Source organism: Macaca thibetana, chromosome 1 (assembly GCF_024542745.1).
Source record: "Macaca thibetana thibetana isolate TM-01 chromosome 1, ASM2454274v1, whole genome shotgun sequence".
Taxonomy (NCBI): domain Eukaryota; kingdom Metazoa; phylum Chordata; class Mammalia; order Primates; family Cercopithecidae; genus Macaca; species Macaca thibetana.
In genome coordinates, this window is record NC_065578.1 from 62,798,706 (window position 1) to 62,821,053 (window position 22,348).

At 42.0% G+C, this 22,348-nt stretch overlaps 1 protein-coding gene across 3 annotated transcripts in view; it reads left to right on the forward strand.

Moving 5' to 3' along the window:
- Positions 1–22,348, forward strand: part of PGM1 (phosphoglucomutase 1) — a 66,471-nt gene that overhangs the window by 19,362 nt on the left and 24,761 nt on the right. For 2 of the 3 annotated variants that reach the window (XM_050756181.1, XM_050756269.1), the window contains exons 2-5: positions 16,189–16,351; positions 16,705–16,851; positions 18,400–18,525; positions 21,537–21,727. In XM_050756181.1, coding sequence (XP_050612138.1) covers positions 16,189–16,351; positions 16,705–16,851; positions 18,400–18,525; positions 21,537–21,727 — 627 coding nt within the window. Of the gene's footprint in view, positions 1–9,117; positions 9,821–16,188; positions 16,352–16,704; positions 16,852–18,399; positions 18,526–21,536; positions 21,728–22,348 lie in introns of those variants that run through there. The other variant, XM_050756087.1, reaches the window with a different exon arrangement.

The following is a 22,348-nucleotide window of genomic DNA, read 5'->3' on the forward strand; positions in this document are numbered from 1 at the left end:
TTTGAACCTGGATTTCCACTGTGCTCTATTCCTCAAGACCCTTTTAATTGTTATCTAGCACTATAGTCTAGGGGTTCCTAAACTTTTTAAGTGAAAGTCCAACTTTTTATATCCCTAAAGCCTAGCTCTCACTGAAGCCTTGATTGGGGCCAAGAGAGAATGCCTTGCTGCTGCCCCCACGAGCCACCGTCCATCTCAGGAATTCCCACAGATGTCCACATTTACCCACATGCTGTTTTAAAAGCTTTTGTTTATTGAGTATTTACTGTTCACCTGGCTGCATATTACATTACGTGGAAAGGTAGCATGATAGTTACGTGTCTGCGCTCTGGAGACAGACTGTGTATGAGCTGGTGTCGTCTTAGAGCAAGCCTTCTCACTTGGGTTGGCCGAATCAAATCTATATGTAAAATGAACAATATACAGTTCACTAAATCAAAGCCCATCTCCACAGTCTACCTGACCTTGGACAGATGACATAATCTCTGTATCCCCCATTTTCCTTATCCCTAGGATAAGTGCTGAGAGTAATAAGCCCCTATACAGTTGTTGTGAAGATTAAATAAGTTAATGCTTGTAATGCACTTGAAACATGACCCAGCACATTGTGGCCTACTGAATTTATCTTCTACTACATACAGCAACCTTTGAGCAAGCATCATTGTCCTTACTATTTTACAAATAAAGAAACTGAGGCCAGAAAGGCCATATACCACTAGAAGGTTTGAGCAAAGCCAGGATTCAGACTCAGGCCTGTTTGACTCCAGAGCCCAGTGGTTAGAGCAGGAACTGTACTTGATTCATCTTTAAATCCTCCTTCTGCTACCTGTCTCATTCCCCCAGTGCCTGGACCATGGGGGATGTTTAATCAGTATTTATCTCACAGATAAACCCATTGCATCTGTGCCCTCCTACCTGGGCTTACCTGCTTTCGAGATCAGCGGATGTGTTAGAAGGAGGTGATCAGTCCTTATCAATACCTCTTTCTGTTTTTAGTAGTTTGGATAACATTTATTGAGTGGCTACTATATGGCCAGGCATTGTGGTAAGCATTTCACACATACTTTTCCTCATTTACTTTCAGAACCTTTTAAAGGAGGCTTCACTCTCTCCAATTTATAGAAACTCTGGCTTACAGGGACCCCTTAGAAAAGGATGTTCCCTCTTTGTGGTCACCTTCATTCATGTCCTTTACAGCTGGACGTCCAATTTTGGCCAGACCATATAATTGAAAATGATCTTAGTAATGAGACAGACAGAAAATAACCTCACCATTTCTCTCCTCCTCTTCTTCTTCTTCTTTTTTTTGGAGACGGAGTCTCGCTCTGTCGCCCAGGCTGGAGTGCAGTGGCCGGATCTCAGCTCACTGCAAGCTCCGCCTCCCGGGTATACACCATTCTCCTGCCTCAGCCTCCTGAGAAGCTGGGACTACAGGCGCCCGCCACCTCGCCCGGCTAGTTTTTTGTATTTTTTAGTAGAGACGGGGTTTCACCGTGTTAGCTAGGATGGTCTCGATCTCCTGACCTTGTGATCCACCCGTCTCGGCCTCCCAAAGTGCTGGGATTACGGGCTTGAGCCACCGCGCCCGGCCTTTTTTTTTTTTTTTTTTTTTTTTTTTTTTTTTTGAGACCCAACCTTACTCTGTCGCCCAGGCTGGAGTGTAATGGCGCAATCTCGACTCACTGCAATTTCCGCCTCCGGGGTTCAAGTGATTCTCCTGCCTCAGCCTCCCGAGTAGCTGGGATTACAGGCCCTGCCACCACACCCGGCTAATTTTGTATTTTTAGTAGAGACGGGGTTTTGCCTCAAGGCAGATCACTTGAGGTCAGGAGTTCTCTCCTCTTCTTAAAAGCCCCAGAGTCCCACCATATTTTAATTATTTGATGGAGGGCCAACCACTGCCTGCCACAAAACTTAAAGGGGCACAATTTCCCTTGTGATCTTGGTGAAGGGAGCCCCTAGAGTTGTGCAAGGCAGCTTTGGGCAGAGGTGAGTGAAGCAGGCACTGCTTCAACCCCTTATGAGGCTGCTGGCAATCTTGCTTGTTTTTCCGTTTTCCACCACAAGAGGGAAACATACGACCATGAATGATTTGAAAATAAAGCGATTCCTTAACTGATTCTCTTTTTTTTTTTTTTTTTTTTTTTTTTTTTTTTTTGAGACGGAGTCTAACTGATTCTCTTTTTACCACAGAATTTTAATAATTGTGCTCCTGGTAAGCTAGAATGGGGAGAGTTCTTCTGTTAGCGCCAAGTGAATATTCTTAAGGGATTGAAATTCAGATTGTCTTAAGAATTCTCCAAAAAGGAAATAAAAGAGACATAGAAAAATGTTACATGAACCATATAAATGGCTGTTTTTATAGGTCAAAATGGTTGAATATGGGTCATTTCTGATAAAACAGGAGATTTCTTCACATGTGCTTTACTTATGAAAAGGGGTTCCTAAGCCTTGCGCATCTTCAAATTGAGGAGGTTGTTTTCAGATGTAACCACATGGGTTCAGAATGGCAATTGTGCAGATGGGGAATGCCTTCCATGGCTTCTCTTTGCCCTCTGAGTGCTCATAGCTCTCTTGCAGGCTTCCAGATGAGTACTTTTTCCTCCATTTTAAAATGATTTGTTGACTTATCTGTCTCTCCTTCTGCACCAAAAGTTTCCTGGCAGCTTGAGTCTTCCTGAGGTGTACAGTGCTTGGTGAAATGAATACAACACATCGGTTTATACAGGAAATGTTGGGTAGATGCATGGGTGAACAGATGGACAGCCAACTGATGCATGCTAAAGGTTGTACACTCTCTGAGGAAGCTGTTTTGTTTGTTTTTATTTCCAAATCTACTTCAGGAGTCTTTGTGTACATGGGATTCTGTAGAGCTCTAAGCCATCTGGCCCTTGTAATTCTTCTGACCTTGTACCTTCTTCCAATTTTAACGTATTTTCTCCTTTTCTTTAGAGAACATTTCCTAACTCTACTAAAATGCACACAGCCAATGGCCCGTCCCAATAGCTGGGTATGAAACACACCTGCATGTTTTCAGATTCAGAGTAGTGCTAAAGGCTAATGCCTATGCAGGGCTCACAGAGCACTGGAACCAGCTGGTGCTAAGCTCTTTACATTTGTAAACACTTGTCTCTTTATACAGCAAATCTATGCAGTAGCTACTACTTTCAATCCCTGTTTCAAAGGTGAGAAAATAGAGGCACGAGGAGCCTACGTCCCTTGCCCACGGTCCCCCAGTCAGAAAATGGTACTCGGCCTCTCTGCTTGCTGTGGACTGAGGGAGCTCAAAGGTGAAGGGGAGGAAGTGTTCTCTCTTCCTTTTCTTGCCTGTACGGGACAGCAGGTAAGGCCTGGCTCACAGCTGGCAAACAGGACCCAGGACCCAGCTGGCAAACAGGACCCAGGTTTTTAAACATTTACGGAGCCCTGGTCAGCCCTGTAAAGAGATGTAAGTGGCTATAAGTAACAGAAGCCCAGTTAGGGTTCAGTCAGCCCTCGTGAAGCCTGACGTGCAAAGACTGCACACAGAGAGAGGGGCGCCTCCTGCAGCCCTGAGACACAGGCAGTGGGGCAGATGGACTTCAAGACCCTGAGACACATTTTGGGAGACCAGGCGGGCAGATCACTTGAGGTGAGGAGTTCGAGACCAGCCTGTCCAACACAGTGAAAGCCTGTCTCTACTAAAAATTAGCAGGGCATGGTGGCACATACCTGTAATCCCAGCTACTCAGGAGGCTGAGGCATGAGAATTGCTTGAACTTGGAAGGCAGAGGTTGCAGAGATTGCACGACTGCACTCCAGCCTGGGTGACAGAGTGACTCTGCCTCCAAAAAAAATAAATAAATAAAAGACCCTGAAACAAGAGGAACCCGGGCAGCGTCTCCTGTTGATCTCAGCACATCTGTTTCATTTTCTTCTCTCTCTGCTGACCCATTTGTCAATGGAAGTTAGGTTTCTCACTGTGTTATTATTATTATTTTTTTACAAACTCATTTAATCAAGTATCTATGAATATTTCAAATTTTTAAGTCAAATATTTGTTTTCTTTTAAAATTCCTTGTCTAATAAGGAAAACTTTTCAAGTATTCAAGTTGTTCTCATGTAGTCAAATAATAACAGCAGATCCTTGTACAGGGCATATATAGCAGCTCTGGTTTCAGAACTATCTGTAAATTACTTCATTCAAACATGACTACAACAAGTAAAATAGAGCTGCTACCATTATCTCCATCTTGGCAGATGAGGAAATGGAAGCACAAAGAGGTTAAGTAACTTTTTCAAGATCATATTACTAGTAACTGGTGGAATAAGGGTTCAGACCCTGTCTCTTTGGCCTTAGAGTCTGTTCCCTCAAGTACTACAGTATACTGTCTGCATCTAATGACTTAAAGTTATAAATATAATACAGTCCAAGTTGTCTGGAATGTTCCACTAATGTTTATAATTTTGATAAAATTCTTCTAATACCTCCTTAAACTTGAAATCCTGTCTAAATAAGTAACACCACCTGCACATTATGAACTGGACCCACACGGCTAATCTTTAGATAAACTCATATCCCACATTTCTTAAATGTATTTCAAATACCAAATATACCTAGTTTTCCCCCACTTATTCCAAAATTATTAATACTATGTTTATTTTATTATTGGTATCCTATGTGATATACTTCATCATCTGTACACTTAATTTTAAGAGAGTATGTTTTAAAATGCCAACTTAAAAAACCATTCTCTCACCTGAAGTGATGAGGGGTTACCTTTCCAGTTGAATTGGGGTGACACCAGCTGGGTGAGGTGTGGCTTGGCCAAGGGTCTGGATGTGGAGGCACCGAGTCCAGAATAGTAGCGCCAAAAGGAAGTCTCCAGTGGCTTGTGTTCCCAGCCCCTGTTCCCCGATTCTCAGGTCTGATGAATCTGCAAGCCCTACCTATGTGAGAAGATTCATCTAACCTATTTTTTGCTTGATTCTATTTCGAATTCTTTTCTGATTCTTCCCGTATATCGGATCCACAACTCTTAGAGATGTATGAGTGATCCAGAGTCGGATCCTGCATAGCTGTCACGGACTCTCACATATTGTCAGGCTAGTAGCAGTTCTATGGATATTCTCATGACTCAACTGTTCTTGGCCCACAGCTCATAAGTTTACCTGTCTTTCTGGTTCAAGGGCTAACCTAATCTGACTAGTACACTTTTGAGTCCCAATTCTAGATTCCAAGGAGAGAAAACATGAGTGGTCCAGCTTTAGTCAGGTATCTACCCCTTTTGCTCATGGCCTGGAGTCAGGGTCCTGGAGTAGAGACATGGCCCCAGGCCTTCACTCTTATGGAATAGTTGGGGGACAGTTCTCAGAGAAGGGAGGGGATGAGTAGAAAGCACAGTATGGAAAAAGGGTCAGAGGAAAGAGGTTGTTCAAGGAGTATCTTCACGGTAGGAGAGAGGAAAAAAGAAATCAGTGCTCCAACTGGGCCAAGAACTCAAAGTTGAAGTTGTATGTAGAAAGCTGGCAGAGGAATGGTGCTGGACGAGATCACATTGACTGGGACCCTCAAAGCCAACCCAGCTAAGGATGGAACCCTTTTTGCAAGCCTTGGTTAATCTTTTTCCGGTCTTCCTTCTCCAAGCTATTCAAGGCACCACTGCCAGCCAGTCAACTTTCCAAAAACATATTGGTTTATATTCTTTTTGCTTGAAAATTTCCATAGCTCTGCAGCACTTACAAAATAAAGTTTAGTACAGTTCACAAGGCTCCATAGACTTGCCCCAACTATTTCTCCAGTCTCATACCTCTCACTGCAACCTCTTGAGAGCCACAACTCTGTAAATACACCTTCAGGATAGCACCAAGGCCACCACGCTGTGATGGCTCCTTTCTGATGTGAACTTTATGAGGACAGAGGCCCATCCCCCTTTGTTTCTATCTCCAACCCCACTCAGAACGTGGAAAAAAAAATTTTGTATCTTTACATCATTTTCCAGTTCATAAAGGCTTTCCTAGACATTCAGTGAGGCAATCTTCACAAAACCCTTGGGAGAGAGGTATGATTTCATGAGGAAATTGAGGCCCAGAGGGACGAGGGGCTGGCAATGATTTACCTTATACCAGGCACGGTATCGGGTGTTTTCACATGTCACCTGTTTTCAATTTTCCGAACAACCTTCAGAGCTATCCCCATTTTATAGGCTCAGATGAGTTAAGTAACTTGCTGTAGATTGTACCTCTCATACATTTTACAGTGAAAGATTTGAGCCCTAGTTGTGTCTGGCCGCTGAACCTGTGCCCTTTCCATTAGAATGCAGTACCTTGCCTGGGGCTGAGCGTTTACTACCTGCTTAGTTACTGGTAGCTGGAGAAATGAATGACTGTTTTTCACTCTTGGGGACAAACTTCAAGCCGTCTGTAACAGGCACCTGCAGCTATCACAACCATAGGGCCTTGAGCTGGGGGTCTGATTAACCCTGCTGCTTTAAGCCAAATTTCTGCCTTTCTTTCTAGTGCTTATGCCTGGAAATAGGGTTATCAGGTCCATCCCTTATGCCCACTCCTGGGACATTTGCTAAAAAGAACTCGGTGTGAAGAGGTGAACCCATTCAGGCCAGCCCTCCTATGGGGCCTGGGACATCATTATTAACTGTCCATTAAATATTTTTTAGAGAAACATAGAAAAGAAAGAGTGAATAAAGGATTGGTAAGTCTACGGTTTCTGCTGTGTTCTACTGGGAAGGTATCACTGCTGATGCGAATGGGAGCTGGAGTCTTTGTGAGGCTGGGAGCGAAGGGGTTCATAACTCTGCCATTGTGAAATTGATTGGGCCCAAGACCAGTATGAAAGTTCCTTGTCTGAAGGGAGTAATCCTTAAATCCCCCATATGGTTTAAATGTAATTTGTGTCATTGTGAAGGAGTACTGGCAATGCAGGCGAATTCATTAGGCCAAATTGGGTTCGCTATGCTCGACAGTAACGTTTCTGAAGATGAAGTTCAACCTTTGCTGGAGAGCTGAAACAAATGAGTTTCTTAATAGCTGCCCCACTTAGTCTGAGTGTCTTAGGAAGCTTAATGTTTTTAATGTCTCTTCTTTTTTACTATACTTCACAGTCCATCTAACATTGCTGCTTCTGGTAATATTTTTATATGGGGTTGAATTCTGTAGTGTTCATAAAATTATGATCAGGCCCATTTTTAGAATAGAAGCTTTTCTAGGGCAAGGATTATGTCCTTTTGGTGTAGTATTGCATATTGACAAACACCATGCCTGGCATGTGTCATTGCTTAAAATGTTGCTCTCATAGTTCTGCCTTCAGAAAGAACTTCACTGAGAGACTGGCAGGCTGCCAGCAGAGACCATGCTGGAGTGTGGTATATTATGTGGGCAGAGAGGCTTTGGTATGGGATGTGGGAACATCCTTGTGCCCAAGTACCCCCAAATTTACCCTGGGATTTCAAGATCTCATTAAGAAAACTACCAATTACGTGGTTGGTTGCTCTGTTATTCCAAAGAAAAGATTATTGGAGTGATATTTCATAAATCTGGATCTATTATCGAATATGTCAAGACACACATGCCAGCCTAATTTACAAGCCCATATAAAACCAGAGAAAACTTGGCACAGAACTTACAAAATAGGAATTTAGAAAATCATTTATAGTAGAAAAACAGTGGTTATGTAAACTGTTAATAAAGCATGCTTGCTTTTTCAATTAATTTCTAAAGAATTTGACTTTTTAAAACAAATTAAGAGCCCAAAATAAGCTATAAAAAGTAGTTGTCTTTTGCCTGACAGGTTTTCAACGTAATAAATGTGTTTTGTGAATTGTGTTAATGTTATGTCTCGAGGTATTTCCTGCACATGGGCCAGGCCCATTTGTCATTTGAAGGGGGCCAGGCTCCCTTGCCAGTGGCCTACTTTCCACTCGTGAGCCCATTATTCCTGCTGGTCTTCTGCAGAGCAGCCTTGGAACACAGGCGCATTCTTGACAGAGGGCAGTTGGCAGCTACCAGTGCATGTCTACTTTCAGATGCTGCTTGACAAGTTAGTATAAAAAGACTCAGATTTTGTTGCTCAAGGGATGATTCACTTTTCCCTCGAAAACCTTAATTCCTCAGTGCATGCGTGGTCTGTTGTCCAGGCTGGAGTGCAATGGCACCATCTTGGCTGACTGCAACCTCAGCCTCCGAGGTTCAAGCAGTTCTCCTGCCTCAGCCTCCTAAGTAGCTGGGACTACAGGTGCACGCCACCACGCCTGGCTAATTTTTGTATTTTTAGTGGAGACAGGGTTTTACCATGTTGAACAGACTGGTCTCGAACTCCTGACTTCAGGTGATCTGCCCACTTTGGCCTCCCAAAGTGCTGGGATTACAGGTGTGAGCCACCATGGCTGGCTGAGAACACACATGTTTGTATTTAAATAGATCAGTAATAAAATCTTGGGGATTAAATGGAATTGGATATGAAATTTACTTAGGTAAAATGTTTTTAAACATCCTAGACTCTTCAGATACAAAGGACTTAAACTGCTTCCCTAAAAACATTTTGTTAAAAGTCAAGTACACTTACAACTGAAAAAATTTAAAAAATCTTATGTTCATATTTTTCTAAATAATAACTTGATCCAAACCTGTGCACTCAGAAAAACATATATATATATATTTTTTTTTCCATGTTTTGCTTACATTTTTAAGGACTTGGTGCATCCTCATGCCTGCTTTTTTGTATATTCAAAGGAATGACCAAGCTGTTGGTTATTCAGGGCAACTTTGGAGGTATCTGTTTTTCTAGAACTGAACACTATTTTGTTAAATCTTTGGTCGCCAATGAATAAATCTGTTAGATGATTTTTTTCCTGATAGATTGCATGTGTGAAGTAAAAAAAATTTCTTAGGTATCAAAATGACAGTGATGTAAGAAAACCGGGGGTAACTTGAGCTCCCTCACTTCCATTTTAAGATTGACCTTTAGCTTGCTAGGTGGCATGGAGCAACTCTAGCTGCAGATGGCCTTCTCAGAGATGAATGCCCAGAGAGGCTCTGGTTTAAGGGGTGGCAGGAGCAGTGAGAGCCACACCAGGGTGTCTTGTTCACAAACCTGCTTCGTGGGACTGCTTTTGCCCTCTTTGCCTGGGCTCTGATTGTAGAGCCTGGCAGCCACCTGGTGTTTACAACTGAAGTCGGCTGCATGCAGCACTCCTTGGAGCTATCTCTACCCTAACGGGGAAATGAGACAAAAATAATTGAAGGGTATTTGGCTTGGTTAAGTGGGCAGAAGTGTCCTCATCAAAACAACTTTGAAGACCTGCTTTGTGTGTGGGTGCGAGTGGGTGTGTGGCCCTTAACTTGTTCACAAGGGACAACAACAAGGAATTAACCAAGCTTTCTCATTGAGAGTGATCGTCCAGGCAAACCCTCTATTTTAGTTACTCATACGACACTGTTGCAGCTTCAGGTTGGACAGACCTGTTTTGGAGTCCCTTGACTGCTTTCTGGACACCCTCACTGAGCCAGTCGGTGGAAGTGAAGGATGAGTGATTTTGAAGAATGGATTTCTGGGACGTATAGAAAAATGGAAGAAGGTCCTCTCCCTTTGTTGACTTTTGCTACAGCTCCCTACCACGATCAGAAACCAGGAACAAGTGGATTACGGAAGAAAACCTATTATTTTGAGGAAAAGCCATGCTATCTGGAGAATTTCATTCAGAGTATATTCTTTTCCATAGACCTAAAAGATCGCCAGGGATCATCACTGGTGGTTGGTGGAGATGGGCGGTATTTTAATAAATCAGCAATAGAAACGATAGTGCAGATGGCAGCTGCCAATGGGGTGGGTATATGATAAGTATTGTTATGTTTCTGGCTCTCCAAATAACCTCTTAATTTTACAGAAGTATACAAATGTACAAGGATTTATATGTGGTATACACTTCAATTCTACTAACATCCGGTTAAGTTTCATTGTAACTTTAGTGATTGTATGTTGTGAAAATACTTGAGAAATTACATTAACCACACCGGGATACAGGAATGTTAAGTTCAGCTTCTTAGGTATTATGCTCTGTTCTATTGCTCGACAAAGTACCTGTTGCTTTTTAGACGTTTAAAGCACACTGCCGGTCTTAAGCTGTTTTATCTACATTCTAACTAGCTTCAAGGGGCACCCTGTCCTATGTAAGAGGGCTCTACTGAATGGTGGAGAGAAGAGGATTTTGTTTTCTTTCAATGGCTTTCTTGTTGAAGTTCAGTCACTTGTCAAACAGGAAAACAAAAGCCAGGGCATGCTGTTGTTTATGGATCCTGGTAGTCATGCAGAAATGCTAGGAGGAGGTTGGAAAATGTTAGGTGTGAGCCTTTCGAGAGGACCTGTTACAGGGGCACCTGCTTATAATGACCTTGGACACAAAGAAGCCCTGTGCATGGTGAATTTGTGCAGCAGGGTAGAGATAATAACTCCTGTAAGACTATAGTATGAGGAGGCTCTGCTAAACCTCTGCATCATGGAAAACCGTGTTGGCTGGATTAAGCAAATGAGAAGGAATATTGTACCAGAAAGCATTGATCTTGATAATCTAACAGTTCGCACAGCCCACTGGTTTACAGGAAGGTGGGCATCGGAACATTGATGTTTTTTGCTCTGCAAATTCCTCTCAGGGACCAAAAATATATTTTTAGTGTTTTAGATAATGATTAGCAATTAGTTGGAGCACATAGTCCTTCAGTACCTGCAAATTTTAAAATCTGTTGTATTTCTTCTCTGGAAGAGATTCTGATTCTGACAAGATAAAATTTAGTATTGCAACTACATGTGTTAGACATTCATTTTCAGTGTATTTTCAAAATACGCTGAGCAGGTGTGTTTGCGAAAGCCAAATTAAAACAAAGCAAAACAAAATAAAATGTACCACCACACGAAATTTAAGTGTTTGTAGATCCTATTGTTTATAATGAGAGTTTTCCTGATACTCAGTTTCAGAATCTGAATGCCTCTCATGTAAAAGTTGCTGATAAAGCACTCAAATATGAAATTATTATGAAGCATACACATTTTTTAAGATAAAATGTGACATGCCATAAATTTTTTCTTTGAGGAGAGCTGCAAAGGGAATGGTATTAAGATGCTTTTAATCTTTGGAGAGGGAACGAATGGAACATTATTTCTCCGCATATATCTAGACTGTTGAGTGGATCTGGTACCCTGTCCCCTTTGCTGTGATATATTTGGCTCCATTTCATTTTTGTGTGGAGCTGAAGGATGTGGAAGAGGTGGTAGGAATGTGTAATTCAGGCAGACTCTACAGACTTTCTCAGATTTGCCCTCTGAAGGTTTACTAAATAATACATTTAAATGATAATAATTGACTAAATATGGTAGCTGCCTATTTGTTAGAGCTGTTGGCAGCCCAAGAATATTTTCAAGTCTTTTCAAGGTAAGCTTAGAGGTGAGAGCCACCTTATTAAAGAGCACTGCATTTAAAACAGTCATGCTAACCAACTGAATTGCTTAAAACATTAGTGGACTGATAAAGCACTTCAATCTGATGCACTTTAAACCTATGAAATTCTAAAGGGTTTGATTTCTTCTCTGTCTAACATATCCTACATTCTGACTGTTTTAACATGCCTTTGATTGTGGGTAGGGCTGCAGGGAGGAAATCTAAAGGAAGGATAATTATTGCCACAGATTTTGACAAAAGTTAATGCTCCTTTCTTATCTTCATTAATAGCCACTGTGCCCATAAGCTGATTCTTGGAGGGCTTTTCAGCCCACTGAGCTAAATGGAGATCATTTTATTTTTTTCCCTTTACCATACTTTATCTGGTGCATTTATGGGTTATAAGTTTCTCTTCATTTTTATTTATATAGAGCTCTCTGCTTTTGAAGGACATTTTATTGCACAAAATAAGATATTGATGGGCCCCTTTTAGAATATTGATATCTCATTCAGTCCCCAGAGCTCTCAACCGAGAGGTAAGTTTAGAGGTAAGAGCAGGACCCATGTGCATGATTACAGGACAAAGAAAATGGAACTTGGTTTTTAATGAAACCTAAGAAAATACCAAGCCCTGTTTTCAGTTAAAAGGAATATTTAAAGTTTACTCCTTGCCGTGTTTGACTATTAGATGTTTGGGGAACAACGAAGTACCCGTTTTGGCGGGGAGGCATGAGTTTTAAGGAAGGGAGTCGTGGGAAAGGAAGGCAGGCAGGGGAGGCCATTTGAGAATGGACTCTTAGTGCCTGGCTGAGGGAGTTATCTCTACCTTGGGGGCCAGGAAAGGTAAAATATACATAACATCAGATTTACCATTTTAACCATTTTCAGTGTATGGTTCAGTGGCATTAATTACATTCACAATGTTGTACAACCATCACCACTATCCATCTCCAGAACCTTTTTAAAAAAATCATCCCATACAGAAACTCTGTACCTGTTACACAATCATTTCCCATTCCCACTCCCGCCAGCCTCTGGTAACCTCTGTACTACTTTCTGTCTCGATGAATTTGCCTATTCTACTTCCCTCATAGAAGCAGAATCAGACAATCCTTGTCCTTTTGCATCTGGCTTATTTCACTTAGCATAATGTTTTCAAGCCTTGTCCAGGCTGTAGAATGTGTCAGAATTTTATTCCCTTTTTTTTTTTTTGAGTTAAAAAATATTTATCCTTATGATCTGGCAGTCACATGAGAAAAAAAAAGAAAAGAAAAAAAATTATCCTATATATGTCCTTCCAGTCACATCCATACCTATATATTGCAATGTCATCTTAGAGTACAGTGACAAATTCTTTAAAAAGTTTTAATTGTGGTAAAAACACATAATAAAATTTACCATCTTAACCATTTTTAGGTGTATGCTTCAGTAATGTTAACGAAACATTGTTGTTCAACATATCTCTAGAAATTTTTCATCTTGCCAAACTGAAAGTCTATGTTCATTGAACAATTCCCCATCCTTCCCTCTTCTGAGCCGCTGGCAACCACCATTGTACTTTGTGTTTCTATGGTGTTGACTTCTTTAAATACCTCATGTAAGTGGAATCATATAGCATTTGTCTTTTGTGACAAATGTGAGCAAGTGTGGGAACAGATCAAAAGTGCCATGGGATGTAGAAAGCACTCTGTAGCTCCATAACAATCATCAGTATTGATTCCACACTATCTGCGGGTTCCTACAGTCTAAAAAGCAGCCTAATGACAGCATCCACCCTGGTGATTACCATTTCCTGGGGAAGGCAGGATATAACCAATATATTAGGGGAGCTACAACAAAAATTGTCCAGAGATCAACATATGAGAGCCAAGAGGTAACTGAAGTGAACCAGCTGCTTCTTGGGAGGTGGTTGGTAGTGGAGTGGTTGACAGTTTTCAATTTGTATTTTTTTTTTTTTTTTTTTTGAGACGGAGTCTTGCTCTGTCGCCCAGGCTGGAGTGCAGTGGCCGGATCTCAGCTCACTGCAAGCTCCGCCTCCCGGGTTCACGCCATTCTCCTGCCTCAGCCTCCTGAGTAGCTGGAACTACAGGCGCCCACCACCTCGCCCAGCTAGTTTTTTGTATTTTTTTAGTAGAGACGGGATTTCACCGTGTTATTAGCCAGGATGGTCTCGATCTCCTGACCTCGTGATCCGCCCGTCTCGGCCTCCCAAAGTGCTGGGATTACAGGCTTGAGCCACCGCGCCCGGCTCAATTTGTCTTTTGTGAGAAATGCTGTATGACAAATTTCACTTAGCATAATGTCCTCAAGGTTCATCCATCTTGTGGCATATGGCAGGACCCCCCCCCACACACACACTTTTAAGGCTGAATAATATTCCACTTTATGTATACACAACATTTTGTTTATCCGTTCACCTCATGGTAGACGTTAGCGTTCTTTCCACCCTTTGACTTTTGTGAGTAATACTGCTATGAACATTGGTGTTTAAGCATCTGTCTACGTCCTGCTTTCAATTCTTCAGGTGTATACCTAGAAGTAGAATTTCTGGGAAGGTTTTGGGGTCAGAAAAGGGACACAGCATTATGGCTTAGAAAGATGAACTAGATGGGTTTGAGTAGGTCAGATGGATCCAGCCAGGGTCGAGCAAGAGAGACTCATGTGGGAGAGAGGCAGGGGAGATTGAGTTAGGAGCTGTTGCAGTGGTCCAGGCATCTTTAAGGGAAGGAGAGTAATAGAGCAGTGTCTCCCCTGTATCCGATTGAGAGCAATATTCCTGAGGGTGATTCCCAAGAAAGAGCCTGATCTGGAAGGGGAGTTCTTCCACCAGATGTACTTCTTCTTGGGCTCAAGAGAGAAGCTATCTTGCTTCTATCTCTCAAATTTTCTTCTTACTCTTACCCCTGGCATAATCCCCTCAGCCTGGAACCATTACAAATCTCACCATAAGGAATGGCAGAATTAAGGGGTGACATGGGTGGTGTAGCTTAATATCATCAGCCTCTCCTTCCACACCAAATATAATCTATATAAAAATTGGTGTGCTTGGTGTGTAAATACAACTCGACAAGCCACCCCTAAACCCCTCCTATGGACATTCTAGAACTGCCTGAATATAGGCTTTTATTCTCACCACAACCACACTGGAAACTGCTGGAAGGTGAAATGTCAGTGTTGAGTCAGGAGGTTTCAATACTTTCCCCCACCGTGGCCACTAATGTGCTGTGTGGCCTTGTCATGTCATCTATGCCAGTGTCTGCCATAGCACCTTTCCATTAATGCTTGTTGTTATTGCTGCTGGATGGAGGCAAGAATGAATGAATGGGCAGGATCATGATAACTCTGGACCTCAGCTTCCTCATGTTTGCAGTGGTACTTGGGAGGAGCAAATGTGGGAATGGATCAAAAGTGCCGTGGGATGTAGAAAGCACTCTGTAGCTCCATAACAATCATCAGTATTGATTCCACACTATCTACAGGTTCCTATAGTCTAAAAAGCAACCTACTGACAGCATCCACCCTGGTGGTTACCATTTCCTGGGGAAGGCAGGATATAACCAATATATTAGGGGAGCTATACCAAAAATTGTTCAGAGATCAACATATGAGAGCCAAGAGGTAACAAAGTGAACCAGCTGCTTCCTGGGAGGTGGTTGGGAGGTGGCTGGTCGGAAGTGAACCAGCTGCTTCCTGGGAGGTGGTTGTTGACAGTTTTCAATGAGCTATGGAAGGGTGGCAGAGCCAACAGTCCCAGAGAAACTCTCCCCAGGAAATCCAGGTATCTCATGGACATTCTCAACATTAGAAACACATCTTCCACCATCAAGTTGTTTCTTCAATCATATTTATCTTGGGTGAAGCAAAAAGAAATAACAAACGGAAAATGTAAAAAAAATCCCTGTTTTTTAAGAGGAACTGACAACACCTCAACCTTCTTTTCCAACTTTAGTCATGTTGAAACAGATATAAATTACTGTCATTTTAGCAAAAAAGATTTAGGAGCGGTACTTCACCATCAGTAAGAGCTATGGGAAGGTAAGTTAAGAACGCAACAGAAGTCCCACCTGTCGCCCTTTCATGTAGGTCGTTTTGACTGGTTTACTCAGGAATAACTCCAGCATTCTTGTCTTAGGCCCAGGAGGTAACCCAGGTACACTGTAACAGGAGTATGTGTGTCTTGCTTTGAGGAAACCCACTATATGAAAAAGCCAAGCTTGACTGGAAAGATAAATTGATGAGTCATTTTTCAATAATCTTGCCATAAAATTTGCCTTTTTTACTTCAAAAAGATTTTTACTTTAAAAAAGCCTTGTCTTTGGGCAGAATCCCTTTAACTAGCTAAACCTTTTCTTTTCTCCCGTTGTGGATTGAAAGTATGATTGAATTGGATAAAAATTTGGGTTTTCTCATATTCTTTCAATGTATCCACATTGTGAACCTGATCTGGAAAGGCTCTTTTTAATATGCTGTGTTTTCATGCCAGAGCCTTCTAGTGCACACAGACCACACACTCTTCTAAAACTACAAAGTCCCAAAAACCATCTGAAGGAATTTGTTCAACATTGCTGATTCTGCTTCAGTAATATGGTGGAGACATCCAAGCTGTAGATTTTTATTAAATAAAATCTTTTCTTGTCTAACAGATTAATATTATTATTATTATTATTATTTTGTCCATCTGCCTGTTATCTTGGTGTTGTTTCTGAGCAGTGACTCTGGATGTATTGATGTTAAAGAGTGTGTTCTGGATTTCTTCTCCTAGATTGGTCGCTTGGTTATTGGACAGAATGGAATCCTCTCCACCCCTGCTGTATCCTGCATCATTAGAAAAATCAAAGCCATTGGTGGGATCATTCTGACAGCCAGCCACAACCCAGGGGGCCCCAATGGAGATTTTGGAATCAAATTCAATATTTCTAATGGAGGTGAGTTTGCTGTCATTTTGAGGACAGGTAAGTTTATCTTCAGTAGGATAAACCAATAGCTGGAGCCTGGGGAGACCAGGGTTTTGGTTCTGATCCTTTGTAGGGGGCAGGAGGGTGCTCTTTGCTTCATTTCAGTGACAGTGAAATGCTTCTCATTTGACTGTACCTGAATATGAAGAGCCATGTACAACTCATCCCTAACATGATATTTTCTTTTAGAAAAATCCTGCCACCTTGCTGGCTGAATGATGAAATGGTAGATGTGCTAGTGAAGAGGAACTGATGAGCTTTGGATTCTTTGTATTTCCATGTGAGCTGCATGAAGTGACCACTGTTTGCGGTTTGATTTCCAGGTCCTGCTCCAGAAGCAATAACTGATAAAATTTTCCAAATCAGCAAGACAATTGAAGAATATGCAATTTGCCCTGACCTGAAAGTAGACCTTGGTGTTCTCGGAAAGCAGCAGTTTGACTTGGAAAATAAGTTCAAACCCTTCACAGGCATGTTTACTTTCCTCCTCTTTCTGCCCACTCCTATTTCCACGTTGAGCGATTTTTCTTTCAACGTTTTAGTACAGGGTCTTCAGCTTTGGAAAGACTTCCTTGAGTGGTCTGTGAGCTTTGCAAGTGTTAGTTAATTAACGAGTCTGGAATTAGGTTTGGGAGTCCAGAGACCTGGGCTCCCTGGGCCCTGCCAGGGATCAGCTGCATGACATCGGGTAAGTCATTTCCAACACTCTAGGCATTAGTTTTCATGCCTTGACTAGAAGACCTGTAAGATTACATTCATAGTTAACTTTTCATTGACTTCTTGCTACATACCAGGGTCTTTACACACATTAATCCATTTTATTCTCACAGTAGATCTGTCAGGGCAGCACTGTCAGCATTCATTATTACAGATGAGGAAACAAAGGCTGAGAGAGGTTAAGTAACAGGCTCAAGGTCATGGTCAATGAATGGCAAAACCAGGACTTCAACTCAGGTTTGAATGATTCGCAAGCCTACATTTTCCATTTTAGTTGTCCTCATTCAGTAAAATCAATCAGACCATTTTGGGGGGACCAAATTGCAACTCTCTACATAGGCAGCTGTGGCTAACATTTTGTTGTTGAATGCCAGGTATTATAATAATTGACAGAATAAACATTTATAAAAGTATTCAGATTAATAAAATGAGGATGAGACGATTGGCAATGGACTTGCATTTTGACTTTGCCCTAACGTGTATTCTTTCTTCTGAATTGCAACTTTATGGAATGCATTTTATTAGTCAGTTAGTTCCTGGCCAAAGGATGGATTGCATTTTTTGTTTCAACCTACTCATGGAAAGCTGACAATTGCATACTAACAAAGATAAAGTGCCACTTTGATGCATCTCGAAGACATTCTTGAGGTTCAGAAGATACCACTAGAGAGTTTCTTAAAATCTTCATATTTTGAAAATGTTCAGAACCCCTGAATATCCAACAGTTTTGAAAATGTTCAGAAGCCCTGAATATTCAACAAGAACAACAATACTAAGTTCTTATATTTGCTTTATTCCTTAAGCAGTACATGTGAAAAGTGATTCATTAAAAAATTTCTTTTTCCACTTAGTACCATTAAGTCTTGATGACAATGGACTTGGAAAAAGAAAAGGAACTAAAAGTAGGCATTATATTTTCTGCTCTCTGTAACACCAAAACACACCTCTCAAAATGATGAATGGGGAAGCACTGTGGTGGCCTAGCAGAATTTATACAACCTCTGTTGAAAATCCTCTGTGTGCCTCATCCAAGCTGTGTGGGCAAGTTTCTTAACGCTTCACACATTGAGTTTCCTCATCTATCAAATAGGACTAATAACATTTACCTCTCAGGAAAATTGTTAGTGTTGGATAACTATTGGTAGTATTGGATAGTATTTAACAGTCATATTATTTGAGCTGTTCAATAATTGTCCCTCTAAAATAGCAATAGCAGGTTTACAGCCATATAATCACATCAGAATATAATCTTTCTAAATGTGGTTAGTCCTTCCATCTTTTAATGTTGCTTGTTCTCACAGTGGAAATTGTGGATTCGGTGGAAGCATATGCTACAATGCTGAGAAACATCTTTGATTTCAGTGCACTGAAAGAACTACTTTCTGGGCCAAACCGACTGAAGATCCGTATTGATGCTATGCATGGAGGTATACAGTCATTTCTTTTCAATTCCCATCTCTCAAGGATAGGAAGTCGCTCTCTTCTGTGTGTATCATGATGCTTTCACAAGCCTTTTCTCAAGTCTCTCTGATGGTTTTTAAATAGAGTTATTTTGCAACCAGAGCAATATCCACACAGATCAAAATCTAATTGTATGTAGCAAAAATAGTAGAGACACTCCTCGTGGTAAGCTCGTGTGAAGGTCAGCGTTTCCACATTAAGCATCAGGTTCTGAGTAACATGCAACTGCTGTTGTGGACTCTCCCTCCCCCTCAGAAGATACCTTACATTCTTGCTGCACGCCCCCATGTATTTCTGAGAGGACGGTCATTTGGGAGATGTGGTAAACATACTCCTGAGCCCCACATCCCCACTCACCTGCCCCCACATGCTCCTTTTCTTAGAAGAGGGCAAGAGCAAGCTGAGGATTAAATTCAGGAACATCAGGATGTGTACAGCTCTGTCTTCTTCCTCCGGGGGTTGTGTGGTCAGGTCCATAGAGAGGGCAGCTATCACTGTGAACCAGAACCACGAGGTTTTCTCAGACATGTAGGTATATGAGAATCCCTGAAACTTATACACATACATCTGCCTGCTTGGAGAAGCCTTTCTGCCTGAGATTGAACCCTTTTAGTGATGCAATTCAGGGATTCCTGTGACACTGCAAACCACAGTTAGAAAGTCTTCTCCTGGTGAGCTAAAATCTTCCATCCTTGGAACTTCTCCCCTTGGGTCCTAGTTGGCCTCTGGACTCCCATAGAATGGATCTACTTCTTTACTCAGACAAAAGCGATTCTGTCATTTTAAACCATTCAACAGATGTGTATTGCAGACCTGCAACATGCATGCCTGGGGAATAGGCAGGAACTGGGCAGATCACTTTCTTCAAAGAATGTGCAATGTTTGGGGAGATGAGGTGGGTAAAAAACTAACCCCTGGGTTGGGTACGGTGGCTCATGCCTGTAATCCCAACACTTTGAGAGGCCGAGGCAGGCGGATCACGGGGTTGGGAGTTCGAGACCAGCCTAACCAACATGGTGAAACCCCTCTATAAAAATGCAAAAATTAGCCGGGTGTGGTGGCACATGCCTGTAATCCCAGCTACTCAGGAGGCTGAGGCAGAAGACTAGCTTGAAGCTGGGAGGCGGAAGTTGCAGTGAGCTGAGATCACGCCACCACCCCCCAGCCTGGGCGACAGAGCGAGACTCCGTCTCAAAACAACAACAACAAAACAAAAACTCTAAAAAACTAACTCCTGCCAGGCCAACAAAATGAGAGTTGGAATTTCAGGTATTCTCTTTGGAGTTGGAAGAAGGCATAATTTGACTAGGGGTATAAAGAAAGGTTTCCTGGAAGAAGTGGCAGCCAACTCAGTTCTTACGAAAGAAAGATCTAGAGTGATGAAAAATCAAGCAATAGTCATTCTCATGTGGTCGGTGGCTGTGACGAAGGCATGAAGGCTTAAAAATGGATGTCACATTAGGGAAATGAGGAGAGGCCTGAGCTGGCCAGAGAATGGGCATGTGAGGAGGGCATTGGGTAAGAGGAGCTTGTCAGGAGATAAGACTACTTTTCACCAGGTCTTTTGGCTGTTCTTCTAACACTTTTGTTTCTGTATCGCTCACAGCCCTGGCTGCCTTGACCTCATTCTATGGTGTGTCAGTAACCTGCTTAACAGGTGACCCCTCATAGTACACACTTATTCCACAGTATTCTGACCTCTGGGGCATGTACTATATTGGGATTAGTATCATCCTTGATGAAAATGCTCTCTTAGCATTTCAGAGATGTGTGTTCTTGGTGGTTATGTAAAATGTCACTGTAAACATATGTACCTGGCTTCTCCTGTTGTTTGTTGGTGGTGGTGGGTTTTTCGTTTTTTTTTTTTTTTTGAGACAGAGTCTTGCCCTGTTGCCCAGGCTGGAGTGCAGTGATGCAATCTCGGCTTACTATAACCTCCTTCTCCCAAGTTCAAGCAATTCTCCTGTCTCAGACTCCTGAGTAGCTGGGTTATAGGTGCCTGCCACCACACCTGGCTAATCTGTGTGTGTGTGTGTGTGTGTGTGTGTATACACACACACACACACATATATATATATATATATATATATATTTTTTTTTTTTTTTTTTTTTTTAGTAGAGACAGGGTCTCACCATCTTGGCCAAGCTGGTCTCAAACTCCTGACCTCATGTGATCTGCCTGCCTCAGGCTCCCAAAGTACTGAGATTACAGGTGTGAGCCACCGTACCCAGCCTGTTTGTGGTTTTTTAATCAGTTTGTCAGCTAGCTTGTCATAGTAGAAAGATAACAGCTCTGAATCCCAATTCCCACTTTTTCTAGCCATGTAAGTTTGGGCAAATGTCTTTACCTCAGAACACCAGCATTCCAATGTATCTGTAAACTGCAGGTGATAATCATAATGTAAACTTTGTAACATAACTGCCAGGGACTATTCTCAGTGCTTCATAACTCTTAACTCATGTAATCCTTACATCAGTCCTGTTAGGTAGTTAGCATTATGACCCTCATTTTGCAAATGGAAGAGACTGAGGCACAGAGAGTTTAAATAACTTTCCCAAAATTATACAGCCCATGATCAGCAGAGCTGGGATTTGAACCCAGACACTCTGATTTCAGAGTCCAGGCTCTTAAGCTCCAAGCTCTACCACCTTCTGAGCTTTTCTGAAGGACTGAATGAGAAAGCACAGGTGTACAGTAGGGCCTTCATAATGGTTGGTTTCCTTTCTTTTCCCCACTCTGCCCTTCATGAACTGGCCCCACCTTTTCCAACATAATCTCTCCTTGTTCCATTTTCGAGAACATTCTTCTCCAGTCAGGTGTATCTCTCCACTAGTCCCTGAACACATTTCACATGTTCTTTTTGTTTCTCATGCCATTCTTCTCCCCAGAATGCATCCACCTCAGCCCTGAATCCTCACATCCTTTCAGGACTTTTATTTTCTGATTCTACATACTTTTATTCCACATTGTATATAGTTGTGGGACCGTATGTAAAGAAGATCCTCTGTGAAGAACTCGGTGCCCCTGCAAACTCAGCAGTTAACTGCGTTCCTCTGGAGGACTTTGGAGGCCACCACCCTGACCCCAACCTCACCTATGCAGCTGACCTGGTGGAGACCATGAAGTCAGGAGAGCATGATTTTGGGGCTGCCTTTGATGGAGATGGGGTGGGTATAAGTGCATTTAAGTGAACTCTGGTGCAGGCCAGGCCTGATCCTGCAGATGGGGAAAAAGGTGGGCTGCTTCTGCCAGACCCTGGGAGTGACTGTTAAGAATCCCTCATTCTGACCTGAGGTCAGAGCTAAATTATTAGAAGACCCTCTTGAACAGGAATAGGAGTCATTGAAATGAAACCCACACGTTTAATTTCAGACATCCATACTTGCTAACAGTGGCACGATGATTAGGTTCTGGTTATGATAGAATGACTGGTATTTCATGAACTGGGTGAGTTCTAGATGCCTGTCTTAAGGTAGGTTTCTGCTCTCAACCAGCAGCTGGCTACTTACTTAATCTCTGGACAAGGTTTTGGTCTTATAATACACCCATTCATTCATTCACACGAGCTGAATATTGAAGCTGCAATTTCATGGCCTATATGAAGATGATATTGAGAGAATTAACATTTTAATCATTCTCTACAATTAAAATGTTTAGAAATAAGCTGTTTGATTTACAAGGGTGACTATGTACCGGACAAGGAAGAGATGTGTCTTAGGTTTATATCCCTATATCTCACTGATGGTAGACACTGTACACATTTACTTAGTTGAAAATATATTTTTGTT